General features: G+C 53.1%; 6 protein-coding genes across 6 annotated transcripts; 3 read left to right on the top strand and 3 right to left on the bottom strand.

Moving 5' to 3' along the window:
* Positions 1-42: 42 nt before the first annotated feature.
* CCOS01_08126 (chalcone-flavanone isomerase) lies at positions 43-1,257 on the bottom strand (the record flags this gene model as incomplete). Its single annotated transcript, XM_060456287.1, has 1 exon — positions 43-1,257. One exon carries the CDS (start codon positions 1,255-1,257, stop codon positions 43-45), a length of 1,215 nt encoding a protein of 404 aa, XP_060312561.1.
* Positions 1,258-5,500: 4,243 nt separating this feature from the next.
* Positions 5,501-6,283, top strand: CCOS01_08125 (uncharacterized protein; the record flags this gene model as incomplete). The annotated part of the gene is made up of 2 exons (XM_060456286.1): positions 5,501-5,519; positions 5,586-6,283. The coding sequence occupies 2 exons, from the start codon at positions 5,501-5,503 to the stop codon at positions 6,281-6,283; spliced, it is 717 nt and encodes a 238-aa protein (XP_060312560.1).
* Positions 6,284-7,180: 897 nt separating this feature from the next.
* CCOS01_08124 (F-box domain-containing protein) lies at positions 7,181-9,780 on the top strand (the record flags this gene model as incomplete). The annotated part of the gene is made up of 4 exons (XM_060456285.1): positions 7,181-7,924; positions 8,064-8,797; positions 8,882-8,946; positions 9,005-9,780. 4 exons carry the CDS (start codon positions 7,181-7,183, stop codon positions 9,778-9,780), a joined length of 2,319 nt encoding a protein of 772 aa, XP_060312559.1.
* An 838-nt stretch (positions 9,781-10,618) lies between these two features.
* Positions 10,619-12,095, bottom strand: CCOS01_08123 (RNA exonuclease; the record flags this gene model as incomplete). Its single annotated transcript, XM_060456284.1, has 3 exons — positions 10,619-11,551; positions 11,611-11,813; positions 11,900-12,095. The coding sequence occupies 3 exons, from the start codon at positions 12,093-12,095 to the stop codon at positions 10,619-10,621; spliced, it is 1,332 nt and encodes a 443-aa protein (XP_060312558.1).
* Positions 12,096-15,553: 3,458 nt separating this feature from the next.
* CCOS01_08122 (geranylgeranyl pyrophosphate synthetase) lies at positions 15,554-16,959 on the bottom strand (the record flags this gene model as incomplete). The annotated part of the gene is made up of 2 exons (XM_060456283.1): positions 15,554-16,674; positions 16,728-16,959. 2 exons carry the CDS (start codon positions 16,957-16,959, stop codon positions 15,554-15,556), a joined length of 1,353 nt encoding a protein of 450 aa, XP_060312557.1.
* A 478-nt stretch (positions 16,960-17,437) lies between these two features.
* On the top strand, positions 17,438-24,622 carry CCOS01_08121 (ATPase; the record flags this gene model as incomplete). The annotated part of the gene is made up of 6 exons (XM_060456282.1): positions 17,438-18,950; positions 19,028-20,485; positions 20,552-20,888; positions 21,128-21,657; positions 21,716-22,609; positions 22,668-24,622. The coding sequence occupies 6 exons, from the start codon at positions 17,438-17,440 to the stop codon at positions 24,620-24,622; spliced, it is 6,687 nt and encodes a 2,228-aa protein (XP_060312556.1).
* Between the last annotated feature and the right edge of the window lie 336 nt (positions 24,623-24,958).

The following is a 24,958-nucleotide window of genomic DNA, read 5'->3' as shown; positions in this document are numbered from 1 at the left end:
TATTTTCAACTAATTCTACAAATTTCTCTTCATTCCCATTTTTTACACAACCTGCGCGGCAACAGTACCGACAGGCCTCTCGACAAACTCCATGACGCCATCGATAATACTCTCCCTCGCCGGCGGCGAAGCTACCTTGCTGCCCGCAAGCCAGTTGAGCCATAGCAGCCTCGACACGCGCTCATCCTGCACCCTGCCGACGCTCTGCCTGCCCATACTGCGGCCATCATCAAAAACGACCTCAAGCTGGCCCTTCTCATCACGGCAGAGCAACAGCTCCTTGTTCTTCTGCACCTTGCCGCGGTTAAACAGCCTCTTAAACTCCTTCATCGCCTCGCCGAACCCTTCATCTCCGTACGCCTCCTTATCAGCAGACGACCGCGCCGTGATGGCTCGCACGAACCCGTCACGGAGGTGAGGGAAATCGGTATCGCGCACAGGGACGATGCGGAATGCGCTGCGGGTGCCGACCTCCTGCAACAGCGCCGTCCACGTCTCCTCGCCCTCGACGGGGTCGAACAGCTTCTGCTTGAGGCTGTCGCGCTCCGAGGGGACGAGCGTCGTCGCGATGGGGTTAATCTTTTTGGTGAGGTAGTGTTGCAGCTTCGCGACGTCCTGGGTGGCGACGTAGTAGCCGACCATGTATACCTGGATGCTGAGGAAGCTGACGGTGCGGATGCCGAGGCCGACGAGGGTGTATTCTACGCCGTCCGTGTCCTGCACCGTCGCGGCGATGGGAGCTTCCGGGTCGCGGTGGGTTTTGCTTAGGGAGAGGTCGATGGTCCGCGGGAAGTTGGGCACCGTCTTGTTGCCCGTCGGCACGAGCTCTCTGCCGTCTTCGTCATGGATGACGACCTTGCGCTTGGTGCCGGCCTCGGTGGTGAAGGTCTCTGCCGGCACAGAAGAATCGAGTTGGAAGCCGGCGCGCTCGCTCGTGTTGCTGCCGCTGCCATTGTCGCTGCTACCGCTGTCCTCCGCGGCGTTGCGTTTCTTCTCGGCGGCGAGGGCCTTGCGGAGCTTGTTGGCCGTGTACGCAAACGAGACGATGCCGGCGAGGGCACCGGCGGCGAGGAAGTATGTGCGGTCTCGGTCGTAGCTGGAGCGGGCTTCGCCGAGCTGGCCGAGGTTGAAGCGCTCGACGGGGCGGGAGGGCGAGCTGCGCTGGCGAGAGAAGAGGGTGCGGCGACTAGTTCGGACGGGTGGCTGCGGGTGCGGCAGACCCCTGGGCAGGGCCCGGAGAGTGCGTGGGCGGAACATTGTGGTAGAGGGCGTGAATCTGAGTATTAGGTATGCGAGTATGTGTGTGAGTCGTGTAGGCGGCGAGCGAGAGCGCGCCTGTGGTTGAATTGGTAGAGGTCACTCGGTACTATGGACCGTGTGGAGGAACAATAGTCGACAAAGGGGAGTGGGCTGATGGAGATTCGAGATTCTTCAGATGGTGCGGGATGGTCGGGCGGGGACAACCGTCAATGATGCAGTACCTTGAACTGTAGACCCGGGCTTGCTAATTCGACTTCGGTGCCGGTCGGGCAGAACGATTCATGGCCTGGTCATGCGGGCAAGTGTAAGTTGGCCTATTCCTTTGCACAGACTGGCGAGCTACGAAGGCAATGGAGAGAGTCTGATCGTGACGTGAGGCTGGTAGTCGGGAATTGTCAATGTCAACCGCATGGCAATTGGAGCTCTCCCCATTGGATCCAATGCCCCCCGTTGCCCTGAGAAACTGGAGCACGTCAGCGAGCGAGGCACCTGAGTGGCCCGGCGCATAATCGGCCCCTCCGAATGACGTCCTACGGGAAGCTGTCACGTGCGGTGTCTTCCGTCCTGCTTAGGTAAGGAAAGCTACGTACTGCGGCTCCCTCACTTTTGGCTGTGGTCTGTGCGGATGTCCTCCGACTCCGCCTCCACCTCCGCTTCTCCGCCTCAGATCGCAGTCCCTGGACACAAGGAGGGGAGAGCTTCAGGTGCATCTACTAATATCTGCGACATATGCAAGGTAAAAGCTGATTTACTGCGTCTCAAGGGCTGGACTGGGCCATTTGAAGACTCTGATTTTTCTATTTCATCCGCGTACAAGATCATGAAAATGTCCTGAATGGAGATGAAGGATGTTGTGTTGGAACTAGGTTGTTGGATGCGATCTGACACGGCACATGCATTTGCCCATCTGTTCCACGAGAATGGTCAGGATGCGTAAAAGTCAGAGGATGAAGATCTAGTCTCTCGATAGTCATGACAGCCGATCCTGCAATCACTCGGTGACTTGATGCTAAGACTTCCAGGGTTCTCGCGCTCAGAGACCACCATTACATCACAACAGGGTTGCACGTCTGTGATCCGAAAATGTGAAATGGGCGAAGCTGAGTGGTCGCTCGTCTGTGGCCGTCTAAGCGCCCACGCGTGATGGCGTCCAGGATCGTGACGGTATCACGCTGGACCGCGAAGCCACCGCTCACTCCCACACGTTGGCCTGGCTGTGTGGGCCGTCACTTGAGGTGTGCGTCTGTCTTGCAAGTAAACCTCGCAGATGGCTAGACCACGGGAGTGCTGCGACTGCGCCGTTGTGATGGTGAGGACGTCGCAATCTGATATTCCTTCCGAGTAGGCTCACCCAACACCGCCAACCAGGTGAAGCCAATCCAACCTCACCTAATGCAGGGCTTTGTTGATGCCCGTCTGAATGACGAATGAGGTGAGACCCAGCCAGGCTGGTCGTCCCCGACGTCTTATCCTCTCCCGCAGACCCTGCACACGTTGTCTTTGGTACGCGAGGGGGTTGCTATTCTTGTCCACTGCGGGAGCATTCCTTATTCCCAACTCAATCGGCCTACCCCACCATACCTCGAGGATGTCTCCAGGTCTGTGAACTCGGGTGCCCGGGAGCCTCGTTGACCGAGTACCCAACTGCCTGCCCTTCAGTCTGATGATGGGAGAATGGCAGCGCCTAGTATCGACGATTGCGAGCTCTCACTACTTCTCGTATGTGAGCGCAGAAGCTGAATTCGAAATGCCAAAAGCCGTGGAAGCCCGTCTAAGCCGGCTTGGCATTCACCCAATCTTCCCGTATCCAAGGCTCGACACCACGGACGAGGAAACTAGACGACGCGGCCTACACACCGAAGACGCGAACTCGGCGATCGTAGCCACCGATTCCCGACGTCCGACGTCTCCCTTTACAATGCTTGCAAGTGACATGCGGGACATGCCGTCAGACCAATGTGATTGAACGAGTGGTCTTGCGGCCGTCATGCTTTGAAGCAGTCGCCGCAAGATATCAATTGCCCTACGGATTGTAGGTATCAAGGCAGGGATGACCCAGGTGGGAGAATGTCCTTAAAGGCCCGGGTTGGTCGGGAGTGAAACGGTATCAGGCGCAGAGCAGACCAACGACATTGGTCCTAAGGTGTTCAACATCCTTGTGCTGAAGTGTGAGGACTCGAGGAGCATCGAGGAAGAAGCCGAGATGGAAACTCAAAAAGAGCATCCTCACGAAACGGCAACAACAAGCTAGGCTAGGGATAAGCTGTCTAGGCTGTCTGGAACAGCGGACCGCATTACAGTCGAGCATCCGAGGCCCTGACATCCCGTCTCATAAGGCAGGGAGGGTGGGAGGAAATGTCTTGAGACTGTCATTGAGAGCACAATGTATGGGGGCCCGCGTCTGTGCCCCGAGATGCAGCCATGGAGATTGGGTGCCCTGAAGACGAAGCTCGAGCTCAAGTCTGAGCGTGGATGAAGATGGCGCCACGGGTATCTGCTGAAGATTTGGTCTCCGAGAGGCGAAGGGCGAGGAGCGGCAGAGACTCGATAGATAGGTAGCCTTTGGGGGATGCTGTCAGTTGCTAGATGGTCCCCGACGTCAGGGTAACGAGATTAGGTTGGATGTAAGCATGCAGGCAGGCCGACAAGCTCAAGATGTCATGGTTCCTGGTGGGCTCCCTCCAGAGGGCCGGTGTTGCATTGATGGTATTGCCGTATTCTGAATATTGACCAATGTGTGTGGAAGCGTATCCCTCTCGGAGATGATCATCTTCATCATCATACGCCTGGGAAGATTAGTCAGGACTTGGCACCTCATTCTATACTCATGACCTGGGCCAGAGGGAGCTGAAGACAGAGGAAAGAGAAATTAGTCGACTGTCGAGAAAGAATGCCGCGATTCAAGGTAGCACTGCAAAGTACCTTACGTACACTCAGCCAAAACTCTGTTAATGAGAGGGACTGACAAGACGTGCCAGAGGCTGTAGACCATTCCGTCCTTGACGTAGCGTTAGGAACAAGCGACGGCTTCAGTCTCCCTGGCCCGGACCATTCGTGCAACTGTATGTAAATGCCATGGGCTTATTTTGGTGGAGTTGGCGCGAAATGCGGTAATGCAATTCATCGAGTGATTTCCGTAGCAAGTGGAATGTACCTTTTTTTTTTTTCTTTCTTTTTAGAGGGGACTTTGCCAGATTGAGTTATGCCGCAGGTTGGGTAAAGTATAGGCGAGACTCGAGTACCGCTTCGCCTGCCATACACAGTAGAGGGTGTTTGTACGGAGTACATGGACGGGCTGTACGACATTCGGGTTGCATAGGTATGCTCTTTCCGCCAGGCACGTTCTGCAACATATTTGGTTGGTTATGACTTTGTGACACAATGCTGTATGTCTCTTGACAGGCAGTATAAGGTACCTTGGAAAGTGAGGTACTTTGAGGGCTAGAGGTAACCTTTTCCATTACAGGCCGCATTAACGCATGGCTCCTTGGGAAAGCGGCATGTTCCATTGATAGCGCCCCACGCAACACGTCGGGGATATCGTCTCGTCTCCGGTGGTCTGGTTTCGAGTTTGTATATTGATGAGCCAGAAGCTCAGTAGACACGGGAGCTGTGTTCCATAGTCTACAAAGCAACCATGTGCTTGACATCTTATTTCATGAAGTACCTACACAATAAAGTAACTCCAGAATCATCACCTACCTATCCCGCAACCTCAGGCCCTTTTGTGCCGTCGGCCAATGAGAGATGGTGACGCCTTCAACCAGGAAGGAAGACGTACTGAAGTAGCGAGGCACTGTGACTGTGTGGACAAGTACTTCGACGACCCCTCTGTTATTCCTTCCCCGGTCCCTTGTCCTGGTCCCGTCTGGTCCTTCCCAACTTGCGGAACACAACTTCCTCCATTTGGTCGGTACATCGATACATGAGTACATCGATACATCCCCAAGTTTGACTGTGACTCTTCGCATTGCTGCTGTTTCTTCCTGCTTCAACAAGTCAAGCATCCTTTTCTGCTCGGACTCTGCAATCAAATCAACATCAGCAGAAAGTGAATAAAGGGTGCAAAGCGGGAAAGGTCAGAAATACCGGAAAGAGAGGAGAACGGCAACTGCAAGGCACAGGAGCAGGTCACGCGTCAACGTTGGGTTTCCCGCCAGCCTTACCTCATGACGCCCACGCCCACGCCCCAGAGAACTTGACCGGCTCGATCCGACATCCTTTGGATTCTATTCTACGGATGCTCCAGTCTCCTAGAAGTCTACACTAGAGTCGGCCCTTGCAAGTGCCACAAGACGAAGCCTAACAAGCACCGCCTGCCCCAGAGCCTACCTATACAGTAGTATTCGCAGCAACAGCAGCAGCAGCCATCGTCAACTTCGTGCTCGACCAGTTGCCGCGCATCGCACCGCATCGCATTGCATCGCAGGTTCCCGGTCTACTGCCAGCCTTCAGCCTCCCCCTTCCACCTCCCATCACCGCCGCATCTTCCTCCGCCATCAACAGCTCCACGCAGCAGGCGACACACGTCGAGCACCAGAGACCTCCCGCACCACCCAAAAGCAAGGTACCTACACACATCCTAGGTCCCAGCCCTCCGTCCCCTGGTTTCCACTTCCAGCCCAGCCGCCGCCCAGCCCAGCCAGCCCTCCGAGAGCCCAAGGCCCTTGGCCCAAGGGTGTCACATCCCTCCGCTCCCTTTCTCCACAGCTCCAAAGTCACTGCTAACATTTCGCTGAGCTACAGCCTAGATATCCGTACAGGACACACAGAGTCCACTTCACACGCGAACGCCCGCCGGGAGCCTGCGACCACGGCCGCTCAGGGTGCTCTAGCCTCACTCGCCCCGTCGTCATTGTCACCCGCCCTGTCGGTCACTGTCGCTGCCACCACGAACTGCCCACTGCTTAGGCACAGCACAGCACAGCACCGCACCGCACGGCATCACTTCAGGCCCTCCTGCTTGCTTTGCTTCGCTTCACTGCAACAGAAACAGGGAGAGAGACGGTGCTGCAAAACCTGAATCACGATTCACCGCAAACGCAACCGCAGCCCACGCACCACCTACTGCCACCCAACGACCCTGTGCCCCGTGGTTATCTTTCAGTCTCTTGTCTCGCGACGCGAACTCTCGACCTGATCTTTGTCTCCCTCTCCAGTCTACTCCCATCGACGACACGACTTCAGACCAACTTATCCCAATCGAGAATACAATTCTATTCCTCTAGCCGCCGTCTCCGACAATAACCCTCGTCTCTCCCTAGCAGTCTTGTCTGCTACGAATACTCTTTTCTCTTTCTCTCCGTTGCCTTGGCACTCCGTTCCGTCGCACAAAATACCTTCCGCGCCCTCGCCCTGCACCACAAAACGCACCAGCACGGGTACTTACTCCTGTACAGCCTGTGTTCCGTACTGCCATCCCCGTTTATGTGCTGAGGCAGTAGTCGACACACACACACATACACACAACTACAAAGTACACACACCAGAGAGGTACCGGACTCACAACAGACTTAGTGTCAGCCTGCCTCCTTGTCCCGGCTCCCCCCTCCACTGTCGGAGCCTCTCCATTTCCACCTTCCGTGGGTCAGGCGTCAGTGTCAGTATTCCAGTGTTCCATCGGCCTCGTGGGAACTAGTTCGCCTTTCCAACCCTCGCTCTGGTGACAAATCCCCGCCATTCATTCTGCCAACCTGACGAAACCCGACAACCCTACAAACTACATCACGACGACAAAAACACCAACGGCACCCACGATTTACGACTAGCGACTCGAGATCGCTTGCCATAGTCCACGAACTTTCTCCGACTGGACCGACTGGGGATCCGAACCCCCTTTCCCTCTCCTCTGACCGAATTCACGCGAATCCACGATCCGCCGACCGTTTGCTCCCTTGCTCGCACATCGCAGCCGCCCATCATGAGGCCCGCTGCCCCCTCAATAGAGATCATGGCTACACAGTCAGCCACGCCGGACTCGCGATCCTCGTCGTCCACAAACTCGCCACTCCCTGCCGACAATGAGGAGTCAGACTTCTTCATCGCCGGCAACGATTCCCAATCATCACTCGGCGTCCCCAACATCGAGGACATGCAGGTTAGCGATGATCCGTGCCAACCCGCTGTCAACCGGCTCCCTAGCGAGATCCTCATCTCCATCTTCGCCAAGCTCAACAACTCAAACGACCTCTTCAACTGCATGCTGACATGCAAGCGATGGGCTAAGAACTCTGTCGACTTGCTGTGGCATCGCCCCGCCTGCACAAACTGGAAGAATCATTCGTCCATTTGCCTTACTCTGCAACTAGAGACGCCCTTCTTCGCATACCGCGACTTCATCAAGCGTCTCAACCTTGCTGCCGGTGGTCTCGCAGATAAGATCAGCGATGGCAGTGTCATGCCTCTGTCCGTGTGCACTCGTGTCGAGCGACTCACTCTGACCAACTGCCGCAACCTCACCGACCAGGGCTTGACCAAGTTGGTGGAAAACAGCTCCTCGTTGCTTGCCCTTGATATCTCAGGCGACGAGCACATCACAGACGTCTCTATCCAAACTATCGCCGAGCACTGCAAGAGGTTACAGGGTCTCAACATTTCTGGCTGCCGCTTGATCACCAACGACAGCATGATACAGCTTGCTGAGAACTGCCGGTTCATCAAGAGGGTATGTTTGCTCTTTGCTTCCCTTGCTCCTTTGCCTATTTTTTCTCCCTGCAGGCCTGGCCTGTATGCGCTTCGCGCTTGGCTTTTGCGCCCCGCATTGTGTTTTGGACATTCGCTGACATGACTCTCTTCTCCAACAGCTCAAACTCAACGATTGTGCTCAACTGCAAGACAATGCCATCCTTGCATTTGCCGAGAACTGCCCGAATATCCTCGAAATCGACTTGCACCAGTGTGCTCAGATCGGCAATGAGCCCATCACTGCCCTCATCTCAAAGGGCCAGTCCCTCCGCGAGCTTCGGCTGGCAGGCTGTGAGCTCATCGACGACAGCGCCTTCTTGACTCTGCCCCCGGCCAAGACCTACGATCACCTGCGCATTCTCGACTTGACATCTTGCGCCAGGCTGACGGATCAGTCGGTGCAGAAGATTATTGATGCTGCACCACGCCTCCGCAATCTGGTGCTGGCCAAGTGCCGTAACATCACCGACGTTGCCGTGAATGCCATCTCAAAACTCGGCAAGAACTTGCATTATTTGCACCTTGGTCACTGTGGCCATATCACCGACGAGGCCGTAAAACGCCTCGTGCAGCAATGCAATCGTATACGGTACATTGATCTGGGATGCTGCATCAACCTCACCGACGACTCCGTCACCAAACTGGCCCAACTTCCTAAGCTCAAGAGAATCGGTCTCGTCAAGTGCAGTAGTATCACCGACGAGTCCGTGTTCGCGCTCGCTCGCGCCAACCATCGCCCCCGGGCACGCCGCGATGCGCATGGCAACATTGATGAATACTATTCGTCCAGCCTCGAAAGAGTCCATCTCAGCTACTGCACCAACCTTACACTCAAGGCATGTTGTCGCCCCATGTAAAGTTGCCGATTCCGCACACTAACATTATCGTAGAGTATCATCAAGTTGCTCAACTACTGCCCACGCCTGACCCATCTCAGTTTGACAGGGGTCACCGCTTTCCTCAGAGAAGAATTCGCCGAGTTCTGCCGACCTCCTCCGCCTGGTAAGCCATATTTGTTCCTCGTTGTTGGTGTACAGATAAACTAACAAGACGTGCACAGAATTCACGGATCATCAGCGAGGCGTCTTCTGTGTTTTCTCTGGCGTCGGCGTCACGAAGCTCCGCGACTATCTTAACACCTCTCCCGAATACGAGGGTCTTCGCGACTCTCCTGGTCCTCGCTTCCCAGGGCTCTCGAGCTTCCCTGCACGTCGAGCCGCCGATCCCCGCGCAACGGCCGCCCACGCTGGACAGACCAACGGGGATGTTGAAGTTGACGAAGCGGAGGTGCCGGAGGACGACGAGTTTGAAGGTCTTGACGGCAGTGAAATGGCAGTGGATGGCCAGCCCTTGTTGGCACAAAACCTTGTGAACGGCAATGCCCAAAACGGTGTGCCTCCGCCCCCGCCGAACCATGTGCCTCCGGCCGGCGCTGTGCCCATGTTCGCCCAACCACTTGGACAGGCTCCCTTGTTGTTCAGCCCTACCAGCCCCAGCTTTCCGCAGTCAACTCGTTCACCGACGGCCGGGGGCCCGACAAATCACCCGCCGCCTTTGGTCATCTCGAGCCACTACTCCCCGACGAGTGCCGGACCCAGCACATCGACTGCAAACGCACTCTCGCCGCAAGGCACCAACCTTGGCTTCCCCGCATACACAAATCGGAGACCCGCACCACTTGGTGCCAGCACGGCATCAATGGAAGCGTCAATGTTGAGCCCCGTCTCGCATCGCAGTCGGCCGGCGAGTGTTATCTCCATGGAGGCGTCTATGCTGGGACCTCTGGACCCGGATATGATTGAACCTACCACACCAAACGGACAACAGCAGCATTGATAAGCGAGAGGGCGTTGAAGCAGGCTCGTATATCCTTTGGGGGAAGCGGTTGGAGACTATGATACGCTGGCATGAGATACGCAACGACAATATACCCAGGAGCGCGCGGGGAAACACCGGTACACAGAGGGTTTGGCACAGGCAAGGTGTCGATTACCCTTTTTAACGCTTGTTTGGACTTTTTTTTGGGGGGGTCCATGTAGCCTTTTGGCATTGTTTGGCAACGGTCTAAAGGATGCGTGCGACAAGCACAAGAGTATTCTATCTCGCGGATGGCTGTGCTTGGTTGTGGCCCTTTTGGCAGTCCTAGCTAGGCTTGAGATCAACACACGTTGGCCGTTTAGAGGCCAATTCTCATCGACCTGTCATTAGTCGGTGATAGACTATGGATGTTTCATTTCACTCTGTCCTCTCTGAGATTGGGAGCAACACGGCATACTGTAGGGGGGGCAAGGTTGGTTCGGCCTCGAGGCCGCGATATCAAATTAGCAAAGCATTGACATGGAATTAAAGTATTTGCTCGACCTGTACGAAATTCTTTCTCTCTTTTCATATAAACTTGACGTTCCCGCCCATACTAAACGAATTGCAGGTGCGAATGGCATTGAAAAAGTTGTCCATCTCTGGAAGAATCCCAGAATATCTGATTTGATAGAACCGCTGTCTCCTCGCTATGCTATGCTAGCTATCCGCTATCACGATGTGAACCATTTGACTCCTGAGGCCCCGTGTGCCATGGTAATCGCATTTTCCGCCTCTCCAACCCTGGAAACTGGAAAGACAATGCATTCAGAATAGGCATGAAGCATATCTGCCCCATCATCCCCCCCCCCCCCCTTTACCAGAAGCCAGGAATGATCGGTCCGCCGTCCTGGACCGACTCCGCAAGCTTCTTGGCCACGAAGCAGTGCACCAGATCCCTCGACGCCAAGGCATCTTCCAGGCTGTCGTGACCGACCCTACCCTTTTGGATGTCACGACCAAGCATCTCGGATGTCAGCGCCTTGAGAGAGAGCCCGCCGGCCTTGCGCTTCTGGGGCTTCCTCTCGGCGAGACCTTCTCCCTCGTCGGTCTTTTCCAAGGATTCGGGCTTATCAAATGAGATTAGGTCTTCTTCCTCCAAGTTGACGCCGCCTTCGGCGACGGCTTCAGCAGCAGCCTCAGCGGCAGCTTTCTCGGCCTCCTTATTGGCTCTCTCCTCCTCCTCCGCTTCCAGTCTCTCAGTTTCGGCCCGCACGTTAGTAGCGAGAATCAAGGAGTCCACCACCTTGGGGTGAATCCATCGCAGTGATGCGAGGTCGTTGTGGACGGCGTGTCCGACGACAATGGTCTCGGCGCTCACCCACTCCCACACGGCGGCCCTGACGTTGGCCAGCCCGCCAGTGATACACTTGCCCTTTGATCGCGCAGCCTGCATGTCTTGGCGGGAGACACCCGAGAAGCGCGTGTTGTAGTGCGCCATGCGGACCTGCGGGTAGACGAGGCTGTCGAGGAGGATCTCTGATGTGAAGTAGTCGACGAGGGTGACGCGGATGAGCTCAGATTCTCCGTCGTAGGCCACGCCCATTTCGCAGTCCATGGCGACGGCGAGACGCGGCGCCCTCTGAGCGGACGGCACGGTGTCAGTTCCCAGGTTCAGGAGGGCGTGAGTCGGGGTTTTGTGGAATTGGTGACGGTCGTGGATTTCACCCGAGGGATAGTTCCGAACGAGGTGCTCTGGAGCGTACGTGCAGCCTGGCTCGGAAACGTGGACTCTGCAACAGTTCCAGCGCTATAGGCGTCAGCTCGGTTTGACAAACGGAATGAAGGTGAAAAGAGATGGAAAGATACCATATTTATGACGCGGCCGGTGTGATACTGACACTTGAGGACCGGCTTTGCGGGCTTCTCGTCCCCTTTTGCGCCCTCGGGCTCCTCGTCGGCTATGGAAGAAGATCTGGTGAACGTTTTGGTCTTGGGCTGAACAGACGAGGACTTCGCATCGGCGTGTGGCCCTTTCCCATTCGATTTGAATTTGTTCCTGTTGTTGGAGCCTGCCTTAAGGTCAGTATCGTGATGGCGATGGTGAGGAATGACGTGGGGTCTGGAAGAGAAGAGCGGCTGATGCACAAATACTCACAGCGGAGGTTGCATCTGCGGCATCGCTTCTTATCGTCAATATCTCTCTCAGACAGTGGATTGAGGATGAAGCCGCTTTTGATGAGGATATCTTTCCGATGGGCCATTGATCGGAGATGGTAGAGGTAGCTCTGGGTCGGCTCGATGACGAGGGACGGGGCCCCATACGGGTTTTGGGGTTGCTGGTAGAGAGCCATCTTGGTTGATGGTCCTGTCACCGACGACACCGTACTGCTTGTTTCTGTTCACGGTATCGAGGCTGTATAGGGAACAATTATCGTTGGTGGCTATTCGTCAGGCTGCGTCGATGAGTCGCCAACGCCAAAGAATGATGATGAAGAGTGTGCGGCGGTTGAGGCGGTGATGAATGAGCGTCGTCCAGACGCGACCTCCAGACTTTGAAGAAACAAACTGAAGCAGGTAGCTTCGGCAAGTTGACAAATCAATGGTTATGGAAGGCAGAAGGCGAGGTTTTGATGCGGCAGCTGCGAAGGTGAGAAGTGAAGTGAGAAGTGAAGTGAGAGGTGAAATGAGAGGTGAAGTGAGATGAAGTGAAGTGAAGGCAGGTTCGGTCAGCGCAGCGGCAGGCAGCGGAGGGAGGGATCCTGCAGCCAATTGTCTCTCATCTCATGTCGCGCGTCCCGTTTGGTCGTTTGCTCTTTCTCGCCAGTCACGCGCATGCCCGCATTTTCTTCTCTTTCTGTCTATCTACTTCTTTCCCATCTTGTTTCGTTGGTTCACGTTGTTTCCTGAACGAGTATTTCCACTTCCAGGTGAGGCACACTGACGATGAATTTGGGGAAATCACAAGCCCCACTTTGGCTACCTGATGACCGGACGATATATCTGAACAAGAGGCTGGTACTGTTGGTGATGTGTGTATACGTAAGTAGTCACTCTACTTTTCATATGGTCGCAATTATTCTCAATCTCAAAAGCCGACTATGAGTCTCGATGGGAAGAGTTTGACATGGTCGGAATGTTGAATAGCTGGCTACTGAGGGGCGACTTGCTTTGCTGCGCGTCATACATGAGGGGCCAAAGGCTGTGCCTTTCACTACCACAGCTCGTCCGTCACGTTGGCCCGTAGCTATTTGCTATTTTCTATTGAGCCGTCTCCTGCTACAATTGTTGGAGTAATATCCCAAGTCGAACCTTACTCTCAGGTGAACTCTGCGTTGGACAGCGATCCTGGTTGTAGTTGGTGAGTTACCCAGTCAGTAGGTCATTGGCTCTTGGAATTGAGATTATAAAATTGAAAGAGAAAAAATTGAGAAATGCCCTTCACAAGCCGAAACAGAGAAAAATCACATAGAAAGTGAGTTGAAATTGGCCGAATATCATTTCAAGGCCTTGAAAGTAAGCCCGGAGCCCCCCACCGGTATTGTATAAGGGTGTCGTGATGGAAAATTTAAGGTTGCCATCGCGCTTAGAAAAACCCCAAGAGCCCCAGGGTATGGGAAATGTCCCAACTTTGCTATGCCAAGGCACCTGTCGGAGGGGTGAACAAGGCCTGGCATAGCCGTCTTATCAGAGTCCATGTTTCAGCCATTCATGACATTTCTGGTATGAGCGTCGAGACAAGTCAAGTTCACGCTCCACAGTGGTTGATTCGGTTCGCATGCAGGAGGCCACCCGAGACTGGCAGACGTCATAGGCCGATGAGGCTTGACAATAGGCGCATCCTGTGGACTTCTATGAACAGCATAATCGAGTAAACCATATAGGAGTTGATTAGGGAATTAGGGAAGTAGGGTCAGATGACCCGGTAGCGGTTGGGCTCTCTCTTGACGAGGATCCTAGCCCCTTACAGCTCGTAGAGCGAGCCTGCGTATGAGGGAAACCGCATACCTCTAGCATAAGCGGAATAGAACGGGACTATCGCAAGCCAGAGTGTGGTCTGCTTCTCTGGCAACAGCTGTTGACTCTCCTATCAGCTTACCCCGCCATTCTGCTCACCCACATGGTGGGATAAATTGGTGATCATCTCGGTAAAGCCCCCTTCACCGAATCCCACCAAGCTCACCTTGACCCGCTTGTTTACCCCAACTGCTGGCCCTACCTGTCGACGTTAATTCGACCCACTCAAACGCGCTCTCACGACCGCGCGTGGAGGCTTCCCTCAAAACAATGCGCTAGAACTCTTTACATCATCTCCGACCACACCGTATCCATAAGCACAGAAATCTAGTGAAAACGATTACGGCGGCCAGAAGCGGCTGATGGCTCATATCCCCAAATATCGCCGAGCAGCCAAAGTCTTTACACCATTGCGGAAGCCGGTGACCTCTAGCACGGTAACTCTTGCAGATGTGATTGGGAGACGACGATCCCTTCTGCCTCGATCCACCGAGTCAATGTACCAGGCGCTGGATATATCGATGTCTTCCAAGCTCAGATGAAGCGGAAAGGGATTTACTGGAATTACTAGCCTCTCTTCTGTCATCTGCCATGCCACTGTTTGGACCCTAGGTTGAGTGTCGACCTCAGTGAAGTCTTCCGAGGAGTTACGCTTTCCATAGTACATAACCATTCGTGCCCAGCTAGCGTGGTCAACGAAGTCCGCAGGTAACTCAACCATGAGGCCACGAAGGCAAAAGGGAACGATGCACGCATCTTTCCTCTCGTCCACCCAGAAACGTCGACTGACCTTAACGGGTTTCCTGAAATGATCACGGCAACCTAAACGATGGACAGTAAGCACCAACTCTTATCCTACCAACAATGCAGTGGCTGACAACATTTAACCATAGCTAGTGTATTGATGGATATTCGTGAGGCTCTAAAAGTCAATACCAATGGTGTTAGCGGCGATGTCTTGAGGCATCAGATATGGTGCTTGACCTGCGGGCACCCGGGTGATATAATTTGATTCTTGGGACTTCAGCCCACTTGGGATGCCGGCGGCGGCACTCACGGTCAAGACTCGTCGATCATCTGCTGCACAGCATTATGTAGCTTGGCCCGCAGTTGACCACCGTACTCGGTGATCACAGAGTAATGCCTATGTGCTTGCCGTACTTGCGTGATTGATCACAAGAAAGTATACGCACATAGACCTAACGGGCGGTAAAACACACGACCAGTCGCCAGTATCATCACTACCTTGGCTGTATCCCCTTCTTTATCGCCGCCACCCTCAACGCTCCTGGTGTATTCAATGCAGTTCATACCAGGGGAAGTGGGGATTAGGCAGGCTGATCTGACCAAAATCATGCTACCTTGGCCCCTTGTGATTGATCCCACCTGAATCCCCGCCTCTCAGGACTAACATCACAACAATCGTCTCCCAGAACAGCATCACGACCCTCAATCAACCACCACATCCCACCATATCAACGATACCTTGTTCGCGACACCACCAACAGAACTTACCAGGTCAATGGCCAGGGAGAATCTATCAGTGACCAGTTGAGATTCAGAGAATGGTAGAGTCCCAAAACACCATGCACAACGAAACCAAAGATAGCAAGACTAGGGATGTGGTCACTTCTTCCATCGGCACTGCAGTTTCTCCTACATAAACTGCCGTGATAATCCTTGAGGAGACAACGCCAACTTGCACAGGTCTTTGAATCATCGCAATATATTCGACAGGAACTACAATACCCTTCATATAGTATCCAATCTGTAAGTCTGGAAGGAAATGCCATTATCAATACGTACACTTTCCACAGTATGAACAGCTCTCGGAACAGGCTGTGTAGTCACCTTCGCCATCGCTCCACTGAAGTCCATCCTCACCATCAGTACTCGGGCCATCCTGTGTATCATCTCCAGCTAGCCACATTGCCCACTCATCATTGACTTCACTAGAGAATGCGGAAGATAGTCCAGGGCACTGGTTCCGAATCTCGAGCCTGTCGAGATGTTGGCGGCTGAGCTCAAGCCTGTCATTCCTCTGTGCACGAGCAAGGCGGACAATGTGAGACAGGAGCGCCGCTAGTCGAGAGAGCTCCGGGTTCTTCGATGTCTCCCAGGCTTTGACCTCCTGAACCACATCCATGACCTCAATATCCTTGAACGTGCCCCTATCATGGTAGGCCAGGATGAAGTTAGGAATCTGGGCAACCCATAAACGCGGAAGTTCCTCGCCAAGGAAATCACTGCCTTTGCGCTTGACTGACCGAGTCTTGAGATCAAAAACTGCACATTGGGGCACCTCAAATCCGCCACTCTTCAGTTGTACTTGCTGAGATTGGTCTTGCGGACTCCCTGGTGCCGTCTCCTTGACTTTGAGGTTTTCGATCAGGCTATCGACTGAAACGTTTTCAACAAAGGCGGTGCGGGTATCGTTCGTAGAGGAGCCTTGTTTATGTTGGAGGTAGCCATCACCCTCGTGACGAACAAGGCAACGAAGCCCCCCAAAATCGTATTGAATGATCCGCTGATGTGATGTTGAACCACGGACTTCAGAATCCCAAGTCGTGTAAGCCTCTGGAAACTTGTGTCCGTAGCCCCTGACATCAGACATTGTCTCTTTCGGGGAATTTTCCCTACGGATTAGGTGGACAGCATCGCCAACCACCTCGAGGAGCATCCGGAAGGGTCTCTCGTCACCTCGGATGAAGCGGAGCAAGTTCCCGATGGTACTACCGCAGGCAACGATGTCAACGGGCCTGGGAGAGGGCTCGGGGTGTGCCATCAGGATAGCTTGGATGGCGGGCTCCATCGGATGAGCTGGGTGTCGAGCAGCGTTCTTGTCACGGTAATAGACACCGTCGTCTTCTGACAGTTGTCGAGGTTCCGCGAGGGGTGTCCATCTGGGTGGCGCACCTGAATTCATTAATACCACCATGCCCTCGGACGAGTACAGTAGCACTACTCACCTGGGACGATGATTGACGGCGATGTCCTGTCCAGCCAGTTATACGACGCTACAAGCTGGCAGCCCGTCACCCGGGCAGTTGATTCAAACTCCAAGGCAGGCTTAGACAGTTCTGCTACACTGACAGTCTCTACGAGTGGCCCGAATGGTGGCGCCGGCCATGTCGTCGCAGGATCTGACCGCCGCCATCGCGGGTTTCTTTGAAGCTGGTCATGTTTCTGTCGTCGATACATTACTTGGTGCAGGAACGGAGGACTTTGAAGCGCCAGGGAACTAGATGGGAACTATGAAAGAATCAGAAACGACGAAATAGTTTTAACCTCTTTTTAATGGCGGCTCGCTCTGTGGATGGCGAACCAGTCATCGAGCTGCGAGGCGGCCTCTTGCAGCCTTCATGCCGGAGGCCTACAACCCCTCATCTCGCGACCCAATCTTCGAGACGAACGCCTACTCTTGGTGGTATTTCTACTTTCTTATTACTCTAGGTCCCCAACGTGTTGGCTCCCAACAGAAAACGTCGAAGCCTAACCTTACTGACTTACTTACTTATACTTGGACCAACCGTGGCATGTGACTACTGCACTGAGAACGAGATCGAGTCACCTCTTTCGGCATTTATTCACTGTAAACCGTCATATGCTTCCAGAATTTGAGCTTGAAAGTTCTGCGAGTCGCTAAATTCTTTTCCATCAATTCCTTACGAACGAAATCATGGTCCTGCTCAAGTCAGAGAGTGTCATTGCCACTCAAAAGATTGATCCTGCTCGCGCTTCCCGCCTCTTGAAAGTGTTCAGAGATGTCACCAAAGGTGGCAAAGCAGTTTCCACGGTAAACGAGGCACGTCTGTTCCTTGAGGCAGTTCGAACGAACACCTCTCCCGCCGCCTGCCTGGAGATCATCATGGCTAGTGAGGTTGCACGCAATGCCATCAGCAACAGCATCCGGGTCGATTTGTCAATCTCTTTCATGAAGGCACATGTTATACCATTCATTGCCTATTTGAGCGACCCCGAGGTGAAGATGATGTACGGTGGACAGCTTTTTCACCAAGTCCTACTCATCATCGCCCACCCGCCAGCCCTCTGGAAAAACCTCCTGAGCGCTTTCCAAGGGTTCCAACTTACCGAAGACGAGCTTCAAGTCTTTGCGTGGCTCTGCTTCGAGCTTTCCGGTCTTTCCGATAGTATAATCGATACTATCGTAGAGGACGTCACGAACGCCTTAGACGAGAAGCCGTTTCGCGAGGCTCGGAACCATGAGACTCGCGACCTCGTCTACAGGATCAGAAAAGTACTCGCTCTCAGATCATCTTCTGGCGACGAGAACCTCGAGGCAGCCGGTGGCCGCCATGACAATGACTCTTCGAACTTTCGAGATATTTCAATCTTTCCAACGAGCGACGAGTTCTACTCCAATGCCAGACCTTTCTATCGAATGGCAGCCGAGGTTGCTGCCGCAGATCAGATTCAGCGACCGCGTGTTCATCTGGATAACCAGTTCCGCCTTCTTCGTGAAGACATGCTGGGCGAACTCCGTGATGATTTAAAAGCAGCTACGGGAAGAAAGAAGAGCAAGAAGAGGGCCCAGATACTCTCAGGGTTGATGCCTGTTGGCGTTGACACCGGCGACGACAGGCGAAGCCGTGCTTGTGCGGTCGCGCTTACATGCCTCGGGGGACTGGAGATCATAAAGAAGCTACCGCCGGCCAAATGCAAGGCCTTCTTTGATGATCAGAGAAATTTCCTTCGACACCAGTCTTTCGGCGCTTTGTGTGGCGAAGACCATATTGTCGCGTTCGCGTTCCTGCTACGGGATGTGGACAAGTTGTCGAAGAAGCCCCCCATTGTCACCCTGCAGTTCACTGACAGCGAAGCTACTGCAAGAGCTTTGCAGGCACTTACACCGTCAAACAATCTCAGGTTCGTTCTTGTAGATACTCCGGTGTTTGCCTACCAACCCGTTCTGGAGTGTCTTCAGGAATTAACAGAGTTGCCTCTCGGAGAGAGGCTTCTGAGACTTCCAAACGACGAGAAAAGTCAACCACAAGACTCGCTTCAGCAAACCTCTTACGTCCAAGAATATGTGAGAAGATTGGAAGATATGATGAAAAGTGGATCACGCTGCCTTTCCTTGGGCACGCAGACTTTCCGACTCGATGATTCTCAGCTTCAATCGTTGCTGCATGCGTTACAGAGCCCTTTGGCACTCATCCAAGGCCCTCCTGGTACGCTACCCTCAGTCAACTCAAATAAAGACAGACATATTACACTTTAGATATGTACAAAGTTAACCGAACTCTAGGAACTGGAAAGTCGTTCGTTGGCGCTTTGGCAGCTAAGATACTGCTGGGAGATCCGGAAAAGCGAATTCTGGTGCTGAGCTACACCAACCATGCCCTGGATCAGTTCCTCGAGGACCTGATGAAAATTGGCATTTCATCTGGTGATATGGTGCGCTTAGGATCGAAGTCAACGGAATTAACTTCAGCCCTGTCACTGGAGAAGCAATTGCGAAGTTACGCCTACCGTCGAAATAATGCAACGTGGGAACACATCAACGGCATGAAAGCAGAGATAGATGAAGTTCGAAGAGAGATGGAGTCGGCATACGACCTTCTCGTCCGGCACAAGGTGGGCTCTTTGGAGCTCTTGAGCTTTCTCGAGTTCTCCGACGATGACCAGCTATTTTATGAAGCTTTTCTCTTACCCGAGCAAGACGGAGGCTTTCATATCGCAGGCAAAAGTAACAGGGTCATGGGTCCCGACTATCTGCTGGGCCGGTGGATTATGGGACAAGATGCCGGTGAACTCCGACACTTCGTCTCGCCTGGAAGCCACGATATCTGGTACTTGTCAATAGCCCAGAAAAATGCACATATCCAACGGTGGGTCGAGTGCATTCGCAAGGAACGAATCGAAGCAGTCCAGAACCTCATCAAGAGATTCAATGGCGCCCAGGAGCAAGTGGACAGGCTGTTCAGAGAGTCCAAATGTTCCTTTATGCAAACGAAGAGAGTCATCGGATGTACAACAACCGCAGCTGCCATGTACAAGTCGCTGATCAAGGCTGCAAAGCCCGATGTCGTTTTGATTGAAGAGGCTGGTGAAATCCTCGAGGCTCACGTTTTGACTGCTTTGCACAGCGACACAAAGCAGCTCCTACTAATCGGGGACCACAAACAACTGCGACCCAAGATCAACAACTATGCTCTAAGCGTCGAAAAGGGAGACGGCTTCGATCTCAATCGCTCGCTCTTTGAACGACTGATACTCCAGGAACACGACCACGTCACACTCCGAAAGCAGCATCGCATGCATCCCGATATCTCGGATCTTGTTCGGAAGATGACATACCCGGATCTATTGGACGGTGACAAGACCAAGGATCGGAAGCCTCCTAAGGGATTTCAGGGAAGGGTCAGCTTCGTTAACCACAGCCACCCAGAAGACCTGGCCGGCGATATTACCGATCGCCGCGACGTCGGTGTTGTCTCTAGCAAGAGTAATCTTTATGAAGCGCGGATGGTTCTGAAGCTAGTCAAATACCTTGGGCAGCAAGGATATCGCACTGAAAACCTCGTCATTCTCACACCATATCTGGGACAACTGCGCCTACTCAGAGAAACCTTGAGCTCCCAGAATGACCCTTGGCTCAATGACTTAGATTCGTTTGAGCTCATTCGCGCGGGACTCATGACTGCTGCCGCCGGAAAAGTGCCTGACGGATCAGGATCAGGAAGAATCAAACTTTCGACTATCGGTGAGTTCAAGAGACTTTCGGCCAGTGAAGTCTGAAGACTAGAGTCTGACCTATCTCTGCATATAGATAACTACCAGGGCGAAGAGAGCGACATCGTCATAGTTTCTCTGACTCGGAGCAACAATAATGGCGACATCGGATTCATGAAAGCGCCCGAGCGGCTCAACGTTCTATGTTCTCGTGCGAGAGAGTGCCTCATTCTCCTGGGCAATATGGAGACCTTCATGGCATCTGGGCACGGAAAAGCGGTCTGGTTGCCTTTCTTCACCTTACTGAAGGAGAAGAATTATCTACATGATGGGTTCGCAATCCGCTGTCAACAGCACCCTGACAGGACCGCATTGCTCAAAGAACCGGACGACTTCGATACCAAGTGTCCTGAAGGCGGCTGCGACGAAGCCTGGTAAGTCTCACAAAGAAGCTCAATTTAACGTAAAAGCAGAACCTATGCTAATAGACGAAACTTGCATGTAGTAACGTCATGTTGTCTTGCAACATACATAAGTGCCTTCGCCGGTGCCATAGACTTATGGATCACAGCAAGATCCGTTGTCACACAAAGCTCGCGAAACACTGCGACAAGGGACATACGTACAGCGTTGACTGCAACAACCAAACTAAAAAATGCATCGAATGCTCCAGGGAGGATGAGATTACTCGGAGGCGCTTGAAGCGCGACTTGCAGATGGAAGTGGATCGCGATATGGCGCAGAAGAAATACGCTCAAGACCTACAACAGGTAGAAGACGACTTGGATCGTGAGAGAAGACTGATGAAGAATGAACAAGAGGACCTCGAGCAGGATAAGACTCTAAAAGAACGCAAAGAAGAACTGAGAGCTCTGCAGCAGACGAGGGCTCGTGCTGAGACTATGAAGGCTGCCAGAGAAGCTCCCAAGAGAGCTCCGGGCACGGGTGCTTTTCCAGATGAACGAAAACATACAGCGAGCCCAGCCCCAAAACCCGGAAGCGCAGAGGAAGAGTGGCTGAATTTGAAGTCGAAATTCGGTGCTAGCAGCAGTGCCATGGATCAACTCATGAAGATGATCGGGCTCGAGAGCATCAAAGAGGAGTTTCTCTCCATCAAGTCCAAAGTCGACACGGCGGTGAGACAGGGGATTTCGTTGTCGACAGAGAGGTTTGGCTGCTCCCTCTTGGGAAATCCCGGAACAGGTAAGGCTGAATCGCAGTGACAAGTAGTGTTATTCGGTGGCTGATATGTTGATCACAGGCAAAACCACGGTAGCACGGATCTTTGCCAAATTTTTGGTGTCGGTGGGTGTCATAGCTGGCAGTCGCTTCGAAGAGACGTCTGGATCGAAACTAGCATCTCTGGGTGTGCCTGGCTGCCAGAAGCTGTTGGATGACATTTTGAATGACGGCGGTGGTGTAATCTTCATTGACGAAGCATATCAACTATCCTCAGGCAATAGTCCTGGTGGCCGCGCAGTCCTTGATCTCCTGCTCGCGGAAGTTGAGAACCATACCGGCAAGATTGTCTTCGTTCTCGCTGGGTACAACAAACAGATGGAGTCTTTTTTCGCGCACAACCCTGGCTTTTCAAGTCGGTTTCCGATTGCGATGAAGTTTGACGACTACGACGATGACGAGCTTCTGAAGATCCTTCAGTTCCAGATTGACAAGAAGTACGGATGCCGCATGAAGTGGGAAGATGATCTCTATCTCCGCGTCGCCTGTCGTAGACTTGGACGAGGGCGCGGAAAGGAAGGGTTTGGCAATGCGCGAGCAATTGAAAATCTCCTTTCCATTGTCTCCAGCCGGCAGGCCAATCGAATTCGAAAGGCCCATCAAGAGGGCGCGAACCCGGACGATCTCCTGTTCACAATAGAGGATTTGGTTGGACCTGAACCTTCAGTTGCCCTCGAGCACAGCAAAGCTTGGGGGAAATTGCAGACCTTGATCGGCCTGAGTTCAGTCAAAGAATCCGTTCGAGCCTTGATCGATAGCATCCAGACCAACTATATTCGCGAGCTGGCTGAAGAGCCCATCATCGAGTTTACGCTCAATAAAGTCTTTCTCGGCTCGCCAGGAACGGGAAAGACCACTGTCGCCAAGCTGTACGCGCAGATCCTGGTTGACTTAGGTCTATTATCGAATGGAGAGGGTAAGCTGGTGTACCTGAAGTAACTAGGAATTCCTATGCTGACATGGTTACTTCACAGTGATTGCCAAAAGCCCGGCGGACTTCACGGGTGCTGTACTAGGAGGCTCCGAGGCCCAGACCAAAGGCATATTAGCGTCGACCGTCGGTAAAGTTCTCGTCATTGACGAGGCTTACGGACTGTACGGGGGCAGTAACTCAGCTGGGGGGAATTCTGACCCCTATAAGACTGCTGTAGTAGATACCATCGTTGCCGAGGTCCAAAGTGTTCCAGGAGAAGATCGGTGTGTTCTTCTTCTGGGTTACAAGGATCAGATGGAGGAGATGATGCAAAATGTCAACCCGGGCCTAAGTCGAAGATTTCCATTGTCGTCAGCCTTTGTCTTTGAAGACTTCGAGAAGGCAGATATGCGGAAGATCTTGGACCTCAAACTCAAGTTACAAGGATTTTCTGCCACTGATCAGGCCAAGCAAGTCGCTTCAGAGATGCTCGAAAGGGCCCGCAACCGACCGAACTTCGGCAATGCAGGAGAAGTGGACAATCTCCTGAACGAGGCAAAGGCACGTCATCAGCGACGACTGACAGCTAAAGAAAGCCATCACGTCTCTACACTTGAAGCTCTGGACTTTGACCACGACTTTGACCGCGCAGATCGGGCTCAGACCAATGTTGCCAAACTCTTCGAGGGGACCGTTGGTTGCGAGAAGATTGTCGCCACCCTTGAGGGATACCAGGAGACAGTACGTTCTATGAAGGCACTGAATATGGACCCAAAGGATAGTATTCCATTCAACTTCCTCTTCCGCGGCCCTCCAGGTACGGGCAAGACCTCAACAGCGAAAAAGATGGGCAAAGTCTTCTACGATATGGGGTTCTTGGCTAAGGCAGAAGTTATTGACTGCTCTGCATCCGATCTCATCGGCGAATACACGGGCCAGACCGGCCCTAAAGTGCAACAACTCCTGGAAAAGGCTCTTGGAAAAGTACTGTTTGTCGATGAAGCCTACCGTCTTGCGGAAGGACAATATGCCAAAGAGGCAATTGATGAGGTTGTCGACTCGGTGACGAAGGATAAGTACAAGAATCGCCTTGTAATAATCCTGGCTGGATACGACGAGGACATCAATCGACTACTTTCAGTCAACCCGGGAATGTCAAGTCGGTTCCCAGAAGTCATCGACTTCCACAGCCTTAACCCCGAGAGTTGCTACGAGCTTCTGCTGCAGATTCTACTCAAGAAGAAGCGAACTCTTCACAGCAAGAATTCATCTAATAATCTCGTAATGGATTGTCTATCAAGTCCATCGCCAGATTTCAAGAGGGGAATTGTCGCCATTTTTCACAAACTCACCACAACCGCCGGATGGGCTAGCGCTCGAGATGTGGAAAGCCTTGCCAAGTCAATCATGAACATCGCGATCAAGTCTCGCTGCGACCGACAGGTGACAATCGACGAAGATCTTGTGAAGAAAGAATTTTCCAAGATGCTCGATGAGCGCGAAAGCCGGGAGAAGCAGGCAGGGACTATGCGTGGCGTGCCCAAGCTCGAGCAATTATTCCAGCAGATGTCATTACCCCCTCGAACACAAAGCTTGCAACCAACAGCTTATGCACAAACCGCCACCGAAGCCACTGAAGAGGAAGCAGAATCAACGCCTCCCGAGTGTCCGGTGGTGGAAGTCAGTGACGACAGTCGGAAAGCAACACGCGATGCTGGTGTCAGCGATGAAGTCTGGGAACAATTGGAGAAGGACAAGAGGGCTCAAGAGGGAAAAGACACCAAGTACCGAGAAATGCTCGAGAAGAAGCGCAAAGCAGTGGGGGCTGCCAGGGAGGCAATTCTCAAGGAGGTTATTGAGGAAGAAGAGCGACGGAAGAAAGAAGAAGAGCAGCGCAAGAAAGCCGCGATGATGGGCCGATGCCCGATGAATTTTGAGTGGATCAAGCAGAGTACGGGGTTCCGGTGCGCAGGAGGTTCACATTTCATCTCTGATGAGGATATTGTACGTTCTTGATGCGATTGCACTTGTGTCGCAGAGTTCGAAGTTACTAGACCATGAAATAATTCAAAACTTTGGATTCTCATTCCTACTGCAAGTATCGCAAATTCTCAACCACAATAGACTTGAATTGTACACACTTCGTAGCCCTACTGGATTCTGGATCCCTGGAGTAAGGCACGGGGGTCACAACGCCAAAAAGCTGAACCGAGGTTGTTACCAACATGATCTTATGACATCGGAATTACGCAATTTTGAACATCATGAGAGTCTGCTATTCATACCTAGTGTTCGCGTGAGAAAATGTAGCAGGTATATTACCTCATTCCAAATATGCATATAGTATGCCTA

The sequence above is a fragment of the Colletotrichum costaricense genome (assembly GCF_030867565.1).
Source record: "Colletotrichum costaricense strain IMI 309622 chromosome Unknown Scaffold_8.1, whole genome shotgun sequence".
Classification (NCBI taxonomy): Eukaryota; Fungi; Ascomycota; class Sordariomycetes; order Glomerellales; family Glomerellaceae; genus Colletotrichum; species Colletotrichum costaricense.
The sequence above is the reverse complement of the archived record's forward strand: the minus strand, read 5'-3'. Positions and strand labels throughout refer to the sequence as shown.